The sequence below is a fragment of the Musa acuminata genome, chromosome BXJ1-5 (genome assembly GCF_036884655.1).
Source record: "Musa acuminata AAA Group cultivar baxijiao chromosome BXJ1-5, Cavendish_Baxijiao_AAA, whole genome shotgun sequence".
Taxonomy (NCBI): domain Eukaryota; kingdom Viridiplantae; phylum Streptophyta; class Magnoliopsida; order Zingiberales; family Musaceae; genus Musa; species Musa acuminata.
In genome coordinates this window covers 41,978,164-41,994,887 of record NC_088331.1, presented here as the reverse complement: position 1 = coordinate 41,994,887, position 16,724 = coordinate 41,978,164, and the positions used below count along the sequence as shown (strand labels likewise).

Below are 16,724 nucleotides of genomic sequence, written 5' to 3'. Positions count from 1 at the left end.
CATCCATATGATGGAGGCAACTAATCTTATAGCTACTTATGCGAGGACATTAGGGATATAATGTAAGTGCTCATTGGAGAATGAGTTCATTGAATGATCCACTTACAGAATGTTGGATGGTTAATGATACATTATCATCAAATAATAGTTCTGTAGTCCTAATTGTATATTTGATCCTTAGACTTGAGATATTAAGGATGTGATGTATTAGTAGTTCACTCTTTGATGTCGAACTTATATGTCTGAAAGTTTCAGACCTAGCACAATCGGTCATCGGGAGTAATAGCCAAACTTACGAGAGTAATTGAGTGTTAATAGAGGATCATCCACTCTCGGTGTCTTGAAAGAAATGTCTCATGTGTTTTCGCTCAAGCAAATTCCTAGCCAGGGTCATTTGGATTGAGAGAGAAAGAGTTCTTTAGGAGAATCTAATTAGAGCAAGGCTCGAGTAAATACTGTATGGGTTTGATAGTACTATACTTGGTATATGATCTTTGAGATATTAGATGGATGAAAGACTATAGATACATGATAATTGAGGGTAGATAAGTCCAATATATTAGATCCTCCTGTACTATCTAGGGACTATGGTATAGTGACCTAGTACTTCTATAGTCAATGAGTTGAGTGAATTATCATGAGATGATAATTCATTAAATTAGAAGGAGTTCCAAGTCAGAAGGAGTTCTGATAGGTGTAACTCATGGTCAGCTCGGTATTGAACCTAGAGGGTCACACACATACGAGGGATGATGTAACAAATAAAGAATTAAATATATGATATCTAATAAGCCTATATTTTATTGGATCCATTGGGTGAGACCCAATAAGAGCTTAAAGTGGATAATTGGATAGAGATTCAATTTTCATTAAGCTAGAGATAATTGGATGAAGATCCAATATCCAATATGCTAGGTAATTGGATAGGAATCTAATACCCAATAGGGCAGGATCCATTAGGGCTAGCAGTATGAGCTCTCTATAAAAACAGAAGTGAGACTAAAAGGGTTATAAGGCTAGATTGCCCCCATACTTCTCCCTTAGCCACACCTCCCTAACTTCTCCCATACTTTTGCCTTAGCTGATTGCCCCCTCTCTGGTGTGAGAGGGCAGTAAGAAGAGGATTGCCCCTGTTGTGTGGTGGTGGTACGTGAAAGCAAGAAAAGAATACATCACGAGAGAAGGTGCGTCACCGCTTCATCCGCTATGTGGATCAATGCTAGAGAGGAGAACATGAGATCTCCTTCATCCACAAACTGATATTTGTAGATTAGGGATATACGAGTTCCCTTGGGTAAGAGCGCCTCACAAATCTTACATAATTTTTCGGTTTCATGAGTTTTTCGCTCCCAATCATCGCATACGATTTAATATAAATATATTTTTGGAAAACTGATTTTCATTCTATTTTTTTCGCTACGCATGTAATGCTCTCCCAAGTTTCCTAATAGTAGTATCATAGCTAGGTTATTCATGTGATGATTGGTTATAAACTGCATGTGCTATTACATGTTATATCAAATAACGTAGAATCGATTTTAGCATAAAATTATTGCATTTGCACTTGAAAGGCCACATTAGTCACTAGTTTGTCATCAAAATAGTTGACAGAAAACTAGGAAAAAAGGGCAGCCAATGTTGCAACCCTACAGCATTGGCAGAAGGCTGCTTATAGCGTTAGCCAAGAGTAGCACTTGTTGTTCTGGCTACTCTCTGCCTAGCCAAGGGTTGCATGGTTGAGAGCAGCCAGGTTGAGCAAAGCCCTTGTAGCTAGGGATTCCTGGCCATAAGGGGAACCATGATGGCTAGGTTTTGCTAACCGCTTATGGTAATCCTATAACTAGGGACTCGTTGTCGTTGGGGCAACTAGGCGGCTAGTTTTTCCTAACTACCCAAGGTAGCTACAACCAGAGAGTCATAGACGCAAGGGCAACCTTGGTGGCTAGGGTTTTCTAGCCACCCAAGGCAGCCTTATGGCCAAGGACTCCTGGCCGCAACAGTAACCCTAGCGGTTAGGATTTCCTGACTATTAAGGACACCTAGCCAAGAATTTTTAATAGGAGTTCCAAATAGTTTGAAGGTTACACTATATAATTAATTAAATAATTTAATTAATTATTATCCAATAGTCTTACATATTTGTGTATATGTGATGTATAATGTTGACAGATAATCATGGGTCATGTAATGTGATAATATGTGTATGTGATTATTATTATTAGGGCCTGTGAGCCGCCTCTCTCCCTCATTATATTTGGCATGTAATTCTATCTCCCTCAGTGTTATAACTATCCTTGATTGAGATCAAGGCTTCTCATTATATAATATATATATTTATGAGTCTACGTGCCTATAATTAAGTTGAAATTATATGAGAATGCACGATGGAAGCATCAAGATGCTACCAGAACCCAGGAGGATGAGGCGGATGATTATCGGGCATGAAGATGCATCGAGACGGATAATCATCATGCATGGAGATGCACCGAGACACACTTAGATCCATTTGTTCGTGATCAAGCCTTTAGCTCAGACTTGATCACTTAGGCTCTAGTCTATGAACATCTGGTGTGGATATGTTTGTATATATATGATAAATATTTTTACACTTACTAGGTATATGTATATTTGTATGCGATATAAATATATGTTAGATATATGTGTGTGACACATTATATTTAACCACGAGACCAAATTGAATTAGAAAAATCCCTCTAAAATAAATTAAGATGCTCAACATGAGATAATAAAAGTGATCTATGTGACCTTCCATTATTATAAGCAGAAATCTCTTTTTGACATAGGCTAAGTTAGTTGAGTCCCTCAAGGCTTGTCTATATTTGGATTTGATAGTTTACTTATGACATAGAGATGTCACTGATGACATGAGGATATGATATACTTAGTCGAGTCCCTCAAGAGTATATCATCGAATCAGACTCATCTTGTAATAATAGTGCTAGCTTAACCAAGCAACATAGTTAGTCGAGTCCTTCGAGACCATGATGATTCGAAGGTCGAACAGGACGAAATCATAAAAAATTAAGACTGGCAAAAGTTTCATACCATTTAAGCTTAGTGTGATTGGTCGAGTCTCTTAAGGTCATAGTAAGACGCCGATTAGATTATTTCAAAAAATTTAAAATCTACATTATTTATTTTTCTACTACATCTTTGTTTTTTATAAAAATATTATTTTCAAATCCCTAACATGGTATATTTAATGTCAACCATCTCACTAGTCCAAACTACACATATTAGCTCCACAATCTGAGAATTATTCTCATGGAGAAGAAAATCATGTATATCCGTAACATAATGATGCCCACGCCCGAGGAAGGGGCAAGTGATGATGAGATTGCTTGCTATGTAAAGTACATAGATGACTCCACTCATACTTAATATTATATGTTGGGCTCTATAAGTCCCGAGTTGTAGAGGCAGCATGAAAAGATGGATACTAGATCCATACTCATACATCTTTGTAAATTATTTGAGGAACAAGAAGGAACTCAACAATATGAGATATCAAGGAGTTTCTTTTGCAATTATGATAACTAAGGGGATATCAGTTCAGAACTGTCCTTAAGATGATTGAATGGATAAAAAATCTCACGGGTCTAGGAATGATCCTAAAGGATAACCTATGTGTGGATCTTATATTTCAGTCCCTCTCAGATTCCTTTCCATGGTTCTTAATAAATTTTAATATAAAAAAACTTGATGTGACTCTCCCTAAGCTCTTTAATATATTGAGGGAGGCTGAGAGCACCATCAAGAAAGAGAAACCAATTCTCTATGCTGGTGAGGCCAAAAAGAAAAGGAAGGTAGAGAAGTCGTAAGAAGAGCAAGGGTAAGGGCAAATCAGACATAGCAAAGGTTGCTAAGAAGGATCCGACAAGAGACAAAGGCCGGTGCTTCCATTACGGCAAAGACATACATTAGAAGAGGAACTGTAAAGAGTACCTTGTAGAAATAAAAGCTTGGAGAAGCTTGGAGAAGCTTCAGGTACGTTGATGATTGATCTCCATTTGTTAGAAAATTATGATAATGCATAGATATTGGATACCGATAGTGCATCTCATAATTGTAATTCATTATAGGTTCTAGTAATGCCTAAGAGATTGGCAAGAGGTGAGGTAGACATCAGGATAGAGAATGACGCAAAAGTTAACGTTGTTGCTATTGGCGAGGTCACCATAGAATTGGTTGGTGGAGCTCTTTTAGCATTAGATACTTGCTATTTTATTCCTTCAATTATCAGAAATATTATTTCAATTCCTTGTTTGACAAATAATAGATATATATTAGTTTTTGAGAATAATAGTTGTTTATTTATTCTAGATGACGAGATCACTAGTAGAGGAATATTAAATAATAGTTTATTCATATTAGATGATGCTTCACATGTCATGAATATAAGTATGCCTAAGAGAAAGCAAGATGAGGTGAATAATGTATACCTATGACATTGTAGGCTGAGTCATATCCACAAAAGAAGAATCCAAAAGTTGCTAAAGGATAAATACTTAGATCCATTTGATTATAAATCAAATGCAACTAGTGAGTCTTGCCTTTAAGGGAAATTGACCAACTCTCTATTTAGTGGAATTGAAGAGAGAGCCACTGAGTTGCTACAACTCATACATAGTGATGTATATGGTCCCATGTTAATTCAGGTCATAGAATGTTATTTTTACTTCACTAAATTTACTGATGACTTATCTAGGTATGAACATATATATTTGATGAAGTTTAAGTCTGAGACCTTTGAGAAATTTAGGAAATATAAGAATAAGATAGAAAACCATATTAGAAAGAGTATCAAGACTCTTCGATCAGATCGATGATATGAGTACTTAAGTATAAAGTTTACATAGTTCCTCAAAGACCATGAGATTTTGTCTCAATGGACTCCTCCTTATACACCTCAGCTCAATGGTGTATTGGAAAGGAGAAATCACACGCTATTAAATATAGTGCGGTCCATTATGAGTTTCATCGACCTACCCATTTCATTCTGGGAATATATCTTAGAGTCCATAGCTTACCTTCTGAATAGAGTTCTAATTAAATTGATAGTGTCTACACCATATAAGATATGGAAAGGAAAGAAGCTTGATCTTAAGACTGTTAAGATTTGGGGCTGCCTTGCCCATATTAGAAGATACAACCCCGACAAGTTTGAATTAAAGATAGTATAGTACAAGTTCGTGGGATACCCTAAGGAAATTTATGAGTATTATTTCTATCACCCAGAGGACTAAAAATTCATTGTTACTAGGAGGGCAGTGTTTCTTGAGAAATAATATATTCTTGGTGGAAATAGTGGGAGTGTGATAGAGTTGAGCAATAGCGGAAACCTAGCTCAAGCATCATTCTGCAGCCGAGTCTATTCATATATCTAGCACACAAGTTCCAACTTTACATAGATCCAACAGAGTGCTCACCCTTTTGAAAGATATGTAGGACATATCAAAGAAGAGGACATTGAGGATGTTGATCATCAGACTTACAATGAAGCTATTATGAGTATAGACTCTAGGAAGTGGTAAGAGGCCATGAGTTCTGAGATGGATTCTATGTACTCCAATAAGGTTTAGAACTTAGTTGATGCACTTGAGAGTATCATACCCATTGGTTGTAAGTGAATCTTCAAGAAGAAGATCAGAGTAGATAGAAAGGTGGAGACCTATATGACAAAGCTAGTGGCAAAAGGGTATCGTCAAAGATAAAGAGTTAACTATGATGAAACCTTCTCACCCGTAATCATACTAAAATTTATCCAAATTCTATTGGCTATTACATCATTCCATGATTATAAGATCTGACAGATGGATGTGAAAACTGCATTCCTCAATAGCAACCTCGAAGATGAGATGTATATGATACAACCTGAGAGATTCGTATCCAAGAAGAGTCCAAATAAGGTGTGCAGATTGCTTAGATCCATATATTGACTAAAGCAAGCTTTCCGAAGTTAGAACATAAGATTTGATGAGGTAATCAGATGACTTCGTTAAGAACGAAGATGAGCCTTGTGTATACAGGAAAGTAAGTGGGAGCGTCATCACCTTCTTAGTGCTAGATGTGAATGACATCATAATTATTGGTAATGATGAAGGAATGCTCTCCATAGTTAAAACTTAGTTATCTAGACACTTCTTTGTGAAGGACTTAGGGGAAGCATCTTACATCTTGGGGATTCAGATCTATAAAGATAGATCTAAGAGGATGCTTGGCTTTTCCTAGTCCAAGTACATAGACACTATTGTCAAAAGGTTTGACATAGAAAATTCCAAGAGATGTCTCATATCGATAAGACATGAAATATCACTTTCTAGAAGTATATCCCTAAAGATACTTGAAAAAAAGGCAGACATGGATATGATGCCTTATGCCTCAGCGATATGATCTATCATATATGCTATGCTATCTATCAAGTCTGATATAACGTATGCTCTAATTGTTATGAGTAGGTATCAGGCATATCCAGGTTTGGAATATTAAAAGGTAGTAAAGTGTATGTTTAAGTACTCGAGAAAGACTAAGGATCTTTTATTGGTATATTAAGGAAATAATCTCAAGTTTGAGGGTAACATAGACTCAAGTTTCTAGTCCGATGTCGATGATAGTAAGTCTAACTCACGGTATGTGTTCACCATAAATAGAGGAGCAACAAGTTAGAAGAGTTTCAAGCAAGATACTATAGACTCAACCATAGAGGCAGAGTATATTGTCGTGACAGAAGTAACAACGGAGGGAGTTTGGATGAAGAAGTTCATCGCAGATCTGGGAGTTGACTCGAGCAGCAAGGAGTTAATTCCCTTATATTGCGATAACAACGGGGTAATTGCTCAAGCGAAGGAACTCATGTCTTATCAGAAGTCCAATCACGCTTTGAAGATATTCCACTTGATTAGAGAGATCGTAGCCCATGGTGATGTAGCAGTGGAAAGAGTTCCATCTAAAAGATTGTATTATAAGTTATAAGTGTTTTTGAGCATCACAAGGGTTTGTTGGAGATCAGATATATATATGATTGAATTTAGGTCAAATGAGAGATTGTAAGTTATAAGTGTCATGCAAGTCAATCACGTGAGTAATGACACGTGTGACATGTTGCACAATCTTTTTTGTTATTATTATTATGGTATATTCATACTTTATATTGATGATAAATATATTGTGATGTCCTTGAATCTGTATAATAGGAATTGGATCGTGATGAGATCATGATAATGAGACTAATTGACCTATAAACACATACCCTAAATATTTTCGGTCATAGGTTGCTCGAGAGGGACATCGAGATAACTAGATAGACCGGTATACTATATACTCGTCCATATGATAGAAGCAATTGATCTCATAGCTGCTTGTGTGAGGACACTAGAGATATAGTGTAGATGCTCATTAAATAATGAGTTCACTAAATGATCTACTCTAAGAATATTGGATGATTAATAATACCGCATCATTAAATAACGGTTCCTTAATCCTAGTTATGCATTTGGTCCTTAGACTTGAGATACCAATGATACCCTATATGAGGACTCCACTTTTTGATATCAGAATTATAGGTATGGAAGTTTCAAATCTAGCACAACCAAACATTGTGAGTGGTAGCCAACCTTACGAGTAATTGAGTATCAATATAGGATAATTTGCTCTTAGTATCATGAGAGAAATATCTCATGTGTTCTCGCTTAAGCAAATCCCTAGTTAGAGTCATTCGAATTAAAAGGGGATGAGTTCTCCGAGAGAATCTGATTAGAGCGAGGCTCGAGTAGATTTCATATGGGCCTGACAGCACCATAGCCGATAAGTTGAGTGAATTATCATGAGATGATAATTCACTGAATCATCATGGGATGATAATTCACTGAATCAGAAGGAGCCTTAAGAAGTCTCGGTGATCAATGGTGCATCACACTCACCTTAATCGTAACAGTGCATTACGAAGTCCTAGCCTAACCATCGCCAACGTCTAATGTCATATATTTCTTTAATTAATTTTTTATTCCTAAGAAAATATAGGTTATGTTTAAAACTTAATATATTTTAATTCTATACGATCTATGGGTATTTAACGAAATAACCCTTGATTATCCCTGATGTTAGGTGTGATAGAATATACTATGGAAGGCAATGCAATAGGTCATCGTTGAAGATATCAATATCCACATCACAAGATGATAAGTCCATTATCTTCAAATATCTAATGCAATCTTTTGATTTTATTAAGGTACTTTTTACACTTGTTCTTGTTTTTCACCAATAAGTGTGTTATGCAAATATAATAATATATTAAATAAAATATTATATTTTAAATATATAAATAAAAATTAAATTATTATACCTCGATGATATTCTTAATTAAAATTGGATAAGATTCAGTAGGAGTCAAAGTGAGCACTTGACACACCTATATATATATATATATATATATATATATAATTATAAAACACATGTTCATATCTAATGGCTATTTATAAATAAATAGTTACTTTGTCCTTAGTTATCAACTTCAACTTTCACTCGACTACTCCATCTCCATAGTCAAGGGTGATTCAAATAATGAGATTGTGCAAAAAATATTAGTAAACATAAGATTCAAAAATAAGCTGTATTGGGCTTATCATATATACATCACAATGAGATTTAGCTTGCTACCACTCAATGAGATATCCAATCATTTTGGTGCTACCATCCAACTTTAATTTCTTTATATGGGCATCGATAGTCGGAATCTTAACGATGATGTAAGAATGGACAACCATCAACAATTTCAGTTTGTCAACAAATCCAAATCGTTGACAAAAGATAGTAATACAAGAGCTAAAATATAGTTTGTTTGATAAAAATATAATACAACCAAAATTGTACAAAATATATAACCAACAAATGTCGGTGATGTTGACACTATCACTCGAAACTAGTCTACACATCATATCTTCTATATTTTGTCTATTCGATAGCTAATCTCTAAGGTATTTTTCAAACATAATTTGCAGCCGTTGATTCAGCGGCTTTCATTCATTCACAGTTTGGAACACCCAAAATCAAAGCAATATCGATCAACTAAGACACCATCAAATGTAAAGGTGCATCCCTCACTCTAGTGTTCCAAAATAATGTAAAAGGCAGGTCAACATGTTGGAATGTTAAGAATGTATTATATAACTAAATGGTAATCGATGTAAAGGTGCATCCCTCCTAAGCACATCATCTACATGGCACTTACCTTTGTCATGTAGGAACTATCTTTCAATTGTAGCAAGGTTGATCTTGACGACCAGTATGTGCAAGGCCACAAGGGACCCAGTAGAGTGGCCCACCTTAGTCCCGCCACCAACTCTAAGAAAAGTCTATCACCCTCCCATCCTTATCTCAAAATCAGCTTTCCAGGGGTGGTAGAAAGTGATAGAGGCAAGGAGACGACGGAAGAGTGAGGCTCTATAACACTTTGCATCCATCCTTCCAATCTCCATCTTAAGCCATAAAGCCTAATAAAAGATCTGCCATGGTGAAACAGACATGATCAAGCTCAAAGAAAGAAGCAGTGAGAAGCCCATGAAAGAGACATAGGCAGTGATGGTTAGAGTTGACCCTATTTTCTCTTAACTAGAAGCTTGGGGGGAAGAAAAAGAATAAAGCTTTGGAACTCCTGCTTTGGAAGCCACCAAAGTCGAGTCAATCATTTCCACACTTGTGGGGTCAACTTCTCACCGGCAACTACAACGCCTAGCATTATCTACTTGTGGTTGAAGACTCAAAATATCCAAGGAGAAGACTCGGCATATATCATGAGTGCAACCCTTCTTTGGGGCGTTAGTGCATCTAAAGGTGTGGAAAAGAAGGATAAGCGTTGGTTGTACGCAGGCTTTCAAGTATAGAAAGTGATGTGACGGAGGAGAAAGGATGGAAGATGTGGTGAAACCTAAACCAATCACCTTTCAAGTGGTTGATCGGTGATGTGACCTTGCTTTGGGTTACCCAATACTTGATGAGCATCAACTCATGGTGAGTTGCGACCCAAGGGGGCATTTCTTCATGCACTTTATTTTCTGTCCCAAACCTTTATCCAGAGACGGACTGATCGAAATCCTACCCCAGTATTTTAGCTCTGCGACTGCAGAAAGGACCGCCAGAATCCCTCCTCGCCCACAATGCGTTCAAAAGAGTCCTTGGAAAGGTTTAATCCCTCGACCACATCTCTTTTTGCACCGGAATGTGTAGATATGCTGTGCATGACAGAATGGTCCTCTGCCCTCATCTTTCCTGAAAAAGACTGATCAGTTTGGTGCAGCAGCAATGGCACTGTCACCATCCAGAAACACAACCTGGCCCCAATCAGTGGATCAGTCGACAGTATGTTACAATGTAACAAGTTGTCAACACTGTTGTGCCAATGGAACTCCCTGGCTGTATTCCTTGCTCTGACCCATTTGTCCACCACTGTGAAAGCTTAGACTCGCAATGGATGTTGAGAGAGAAACAAAAAGTGGCAGTGTCCACTGAAACATCAAACAAAGGATGACAACAAACACAATTCTTGCAAGTAAACCAGATTAATAGAGGCCATCACTTGTGGTCGTCCTGGGTGGCTGTGAAGGAGCTTAGCCTACTACAAAAAGGATGAATCTATGTTACAACATGCATAGTTTATATATCACACAAGGGAAGACAAACTCCAGTCCACATAAACCGAAAGTAAACCTGCTTTTCAACTAATGGAGGAACTGAGGAAATAAACAAAGTGATGAAGGGCATAGCTGAAGGACAGGAGTTCATAAAAAAAAAGTAGCTATACCTTGAGTATCATGTGGAAGGATACAGTGACCATGTGATGGATCAACAAGGAAAGCATTAATTTAGTCTGATGAACCGTGATTAGACGATTTTGTCTGGTGTTAGCCCTGCATGCAATGAATCATTACATCAAGAGCAAGATTGTACCTGCCATTCATGCATGGAAACATGGGCTTTGGACCCACATCAGTGAGTGGCAGGTCACCACCCAGCAGCCTCTGTCATCTACTGGACCGCGTACACCATGTGCAGACGTTCGAGCATGGATGTCACTTCCTGTTTAGATCCACCAAAATTCAGTGCACAAGAAGACAGCATGCCAACACTGAGAATATACAAATATCAAACTGTACAAACAAAAGCAAACATGACCACATATGCAAGAATGACAAATAGGAACTATAATAGCGCTTCTCGACTGAGACTTCTAAACAAGATTGCATTTTTTACAAACATGCAAGTCAATATGCTAGTCACTTGTTGAAACATCTTAACATATGCCTGAACTTTCACCAGGAAAAAAGATCACACTTATGAAGACATCAATCCAGGTATATATCTTCGTCAGTAACATAAACTGGGTAAAACATAGGACCACATAGACTTTGACGATTCCAGTCAATTAGGAAGATATTACTTTGCTTGTAATATGTGATGTGTAAGATACCAGGTTCCATCAAACTTTGACAACCATGATCAGGATTCTTCATCCTGATTTATGATAATTTTGCACCCCAAAACTACTTTTGTAGGAGTGTTTTTGACATCATTTAGATTTACAAATCAACTCAATTTGAGACAAATAAATTGGCAGAAAAAAAGTTTCATGTTTCAGGTGACTATGACCTGAAGACAATCAACTGGAGCGGAGTCAAATAAAATTTACAAGACAGGAACGATACACATATGCATGACATATATTCTAGAACAATCTGAACTTCAGGGTAATTTTGACTTGGTTTTTATAGTTAGCAGATATTTAGTGTTTCTATTTGGCGTTTATTCACAAGAATACATCAACTAGTAATTTATAGCTCAATGAAATAAACTAGTAGTGAGAGACTAAATTAGAACCCACGGACCTCGGAAAGAACAAATCTTTCAAGTAATACCATTAAGGTTCAGAGAATGCATTGATAAATTATTTCATTCCAGCAGTCATGGCTTTATGGCACTGAAACAACTCAAGGGGACACAACCGAACTACAAAGGATAATATAATTTACATTTCAGATGCATCATTGTAGTTGGAACTATAGCTAAAAAAGGACCAGCTGCCTCATGCAAACTGATCAGGATGGGTCATTAATTTTAGCTAATTGCTCACCAATGTGATTCCATGAGTGATCAGTCCGAATAAGAAAATTTGCACCAAAGGACCCTATATTGCAATCAAGATTATAAAGTAAAAAGACCATGAAACAAAAATTTAAAGAAGCAGAAATGAACTTACGCATAATTGAACATGAGTTAATAAAAAGATATAGCATGATAACCTAGACATTTTAGACTACACCTGCAGAATAAGAATCTCTAATTTTATCACAGTTTTACACAAACAATTACAAAAAAAGAATTGATACTCTCTATTGTCAACCACTAGTTATAACAGGCACCACTCGCTCCATGGGATCTAGACAGATGACATTCACACTCCTGTATTTTGATGTCTTAAATGAACATCTTCCTGTTATGATGTGGCTTGAATTTTTGTTTCCTTTTTCTGGATGACCATATAAATACATATGTTGTGATTAGGTTTTTTGAGAGAACCATTTTGTAAGAGCGTTTTTTCCAAGAAATCTTTGGAGAGAAAAAGGAGAGATTTTTCCCAAAGAAAATGTGTAAGAGGATTTGAAAGAAAGGCACATGTACTTTGCTTTTTCTCTCTGATACAGTGAAAATCTTCATCATCTTCATCTGTCAAGGAATGCATCTATTTTTCTCTCTATTCTTCTAATTTTTTATTTGATTACAACCTAAGAACTGATTCAGATCCTATGTTTTGCCCTAACTCTACCTGTATCTGTGCATCGTCTAAGAACATGATCATTATGAAACTTGGGTGTATCAGCAATAACTATGTACTGATTCTTTCAGATTCAGCAACTTGGTTCTCATTTTTGCTTAAGATGATGCGAGTACTATCAGCAACCAATTCGAGAGTTTTCATGATATCTTATATCTACCAAAAGTTCATGATGCATGAATCCTCAAACATGTAAAGTTCATAAATGCATGTACCTCATCACATTTAATATCTTAACTAAATAACAATAACTTGGCACACGATTAGGCATAATTATCAGCATGGACATACATGAATAGAAACAGATACATAAGAACTCCAACTGATCTCCAATGTGCCAATTTACCACAGGGCAAATTCCTCTAGAGCCAAATGAATCAAGCAGTGAGATCAGTAGAGAGGCAACATTAGGACACCAAAAGTGGTAGTTACTATAGAAAATTACATTATGACAACATCTAGACCAAACAAAGTGTGAGTACCTATGTGCCAACCTCTGCTAGAACTTTGCAAGAAGAAGGTACAAAGGATGACATGCCTGTAAGAAGGTAGTTCTTCAGCACCTCCAAGCTGATACAGAGACGAGCTCCTTGTGCTGCCAGTAAAGACAAAGCGACGCCTGGCACTTCTCCACATGAAATCCTCTGACCTGCACCCTCTTGAGAAGGCATTCTGCCTGCGTCGCTGTAAAATCGCTGAACTGCATGGGGACAAATCCTGTTGTTGTATAGTGCATTCGCCAGGGAAGCATCTTGTCAGCTGCACGGTGCCGCCCAAGAACAGAACTCTCAATTCTTGGTTGTAACAGAAATCTCTCAATCTTGCTAGCCGTATCTTGGTTGATCCCACACGCATCAATGGACTCCATAAGTGCCATGGAGGACTGAAAAGCATGGATGAAGTGCTGCAAGAATGGTAGGTCACTCCGATTGCAACCTTGGTCAACTGAGACCACGATCCTCGGGGACAGCTGCCTTGCAACACGGAGGAGAGCTGTGAATGAAAGGTTCGCAGAACCTACAGGGAGGTTTACAGCGATGGCTTCACCTCCGGCACCAAGGAGCTTCAAGGGGTCAAACGAATCAAGGCTATGGGCACTAAACTCAAGGGGGATGTTGACGTTGCTTGCAAAATGGGAGAGGTTATCCCGGACGAGGCAGAGATCAAGGTTGCTCTGGGAGCGATAAGGCACAAAAGCTGTAATTTTGAGCAACCGCACTGGACCTGCCGCTGAGCAGCGCCTCTGGGCCAGCTCCTGCATGAAGGAGGACCATTGGCCACCAAAACCAATGTCGAAGTCGATGATGTGAATACGGTCAGAGCCACCGAGCTCCTCTAGGAGGGCTTGAGTGCAGGTAAAATTGGAGAATTGGATGATGGGGGAGACCTCAGAGAAAACCTTGTAAGCACTGAGCTTGTGCACGACGTCCCATTTAGTCGCCAGGGGAGCAGTCGAGATCTGGCTCTGCTGATGTTGGGCTGTCAGAGTGGAAGGGAGGACAGGGTTCGACCTGTTCGAGAGGATCAGCTGCAGTGCCTCCTTGAAGTAAAAAGCAGAGCGGATAAGGGGCTTCCCCAGGGGCGAAGGGAGCTGGTGATTGAGCCGCGCCAATATCCCGTGCGCGCCAACGAAATTGCAGGCCTCGACCATCTTTGCAGCCTCGAAAAGCAGGTCAACAACCGACTTTTGTAGCTGCTGTTGCTGCGGCGGCGGTGTGGCCATAGCTGCCGTAGCATCATCCCCAAGAGCCGCCACCTTCGGACTCACCGACCTTTGCTGAAGAAAGCTCGGACTCTGCTGCTGCTGCGGGTATGACTGCTGTTGCCGGAGGAAGAGGTCCCAGCTCCCGCCAGATTCCAGAAAGGGAAGTTTTGGCGGAACATGGTCGACCACCGGACGATGGCGCTTCGGTTGGGTGGCGAGGAGGTGCGACAGCTGCTGGTGCTCCAGCTGCCCCACATTGAGCAAGAAAGGAGGGCTCGAGTTGGCTAATGGCTGGTTCAGGAGAAGCTCTGGACCAAAGAACTGTGGCTTGTCGTCCATGGCGTTCGGGAAGCACATACCTGGCGGTAGAGAGAGAATCGGCGAGAAGGTGCTGCCTGGCGGAGGCTGAGGAGAGAAGAGCTGACTACCGGCTTGGTCACCGGAGATGGCCCCTTTGACGCCGGTGCTCGCCAAGGGCTGAGACACCCAACTGTCACTGCTGCCGAGCGAAAAGCCGCCACCAGTAGTAACATTAGAAGCTAAAGGGGAAGAACTACCGGTGGACGCCGAGACGGAGGGATCATCCAGGATCCTTCCAATGGGTTCAAGCCCAATACCCGGGTCGAGAATCCCAAACCCCAAGTTGCCATTGTTGCCAGGGAAATCCACTGGCCCCTGAGAGAGGAGCAGTTGCAGCTGTTGCTGCTTAAGCCCGGCCGCAGAGGGGTCTTCGACATCGCCCATGATCCACCGGAGAAAGGTCTGCTCCCGGCCATGGGAGGCCGCCGAAGTCTCCGAGAGCATCACCTCCCAGTCCTCGACCCCAAGTCCGCACCTTTCACCTCCTGCAACGAAGCCCATGTCCAGACCGGCTGGTACCGGCGGCAGCTCAGCCGCCCACTCCTCCTTCCCGACCGCACCTCTGCCGGAGTCGGAGAGGGAGCATTTGTTGGCGGAGTTGCCGGAGACCGCCGCCACTCCGGCGGTGTCGCAGGAGCTGCCGCTTCCTAGAGAAGAAGACAGTGTGGCTGTGGAGGTGGGAGAACTCGGGCTTCTGTGATCAAGTACCGATCTTGGCTCCACAACCTCTGGGATTATCAACTTTGGCCTCTTATTCACCCAGAAGAGAGCTTGGTTCCCTTCTAATATGGTATTCACTGCCTCTAAACCCCTCTTCCCCTGGTCATGAAAGGGCAAACCCCTCATCTAATGCAAGGAGCCAGATCAAAGTCTCTACTTACTTCGCTTCAAGAGAGAGAGGAAGGGCATAAAAAACAAAGATTTTGAGCGCCGAAACAGTAGAAGCTGGACAAAGGAGAGATCTCTACTTTGTTCTGCCTCCTCAGAATACGTCTACAAATGCGACTACCTACAACTGCAAGCTAAGCTTTACTCATTCTTCTTCTTTTACTCTCCTATCTTCTCTCTTCTCTGGTAATGCGCTGTGTGTCCGGCTGGGTTGTGTGAAAGAGGGAGAAGCAGGGGAAGCAGCACTAGCAACCTGTACTCCTCTCAAACTCTTTTCTGTCTCTCTCTTTTTCCTCCTCTTCTTCTAGGTTGCTTTCTTTCCCTCTTCTGCCATGGATGCGTGCAACATAAAAAAGAAGTGATCGAAGTGAGCCCCCCCACCACCACCTCTCTCTTTCTCCCTCCAAAACTCTCTCTCTCTCTCTCTCTCTCTCTCTTCGCTATAAAATGTTCATGTCCAGGCTTCTGCCATCGTGCAGTTTCCCTCCCATTAAATTCATGTAATATTTTGTTCTTCTTCTTCTTTATCTATGCAATAACAAAAGGCCTTGCGCTGCAGTAACTGTGGCTTGGAATCCGGGCCGTCAAAAGTAATCATAGATACGGTAAAAGGGTAAAGCTGGCCTACGCATAAAAAATAACCATCATTCTTTCTCTTGAATCTCCAAAATACCCTCATTCCCCCAGATGTGGAGGCTGTTTCCGTCCTTTCATACGACCCAGCCTTTTGTTGCACTTTACGGAATTAAAAGCGCCGAGACGCGGCACCTGAACCGATACGATACACGTCCATCCGATACGTTACGTGTTATGCGGTTCCGTTAACGGTTGAAATCCAGAGAGCTCCAAAACTCCTCTCCTCGTCGCCTTTGCACGATCACCTTACCTGTCTCTTGATTGAGGGAAGCGATGCATCCACAGGTGGGC

The 16,724-nt window shown here is 40.0% G+C and overlaps 1 protein-coding gene across 1 annotated transcript; it reads right to left on the bottom strand.

The window, feature by feature from the left end:
* Nucleotides 1–10,706: 10,706 nt before the first annotated feature.
* On the bottom strand, nucleotides 10,707–16,224 carry LOC135674355 (scarecrow-like protein 27). The gene is made up of 2 exons (XM_065184129.1): nucleotides 13,379–16,224; nucleotides 10,707–11,087 (listed from the first exon to the last, which is right to left on the bottom strand). The coding sequence occupies exon 1, from the start codon at nucleotides 15,753–15,755 to the stop codon at nucleotides 13,401–13,403; it is 2,355 nt and encodes a 784-aa protein (XP_065040201.1). The 5' UTR covers nucleotides 15,756–16,224; the 3' UTR covers nucleotides 10,707–11,087; nucleotides 13,379–13,400.
* Between the last annotated feature and the right edge of the window lie 500 nt (nucleotides 16,225–16,724).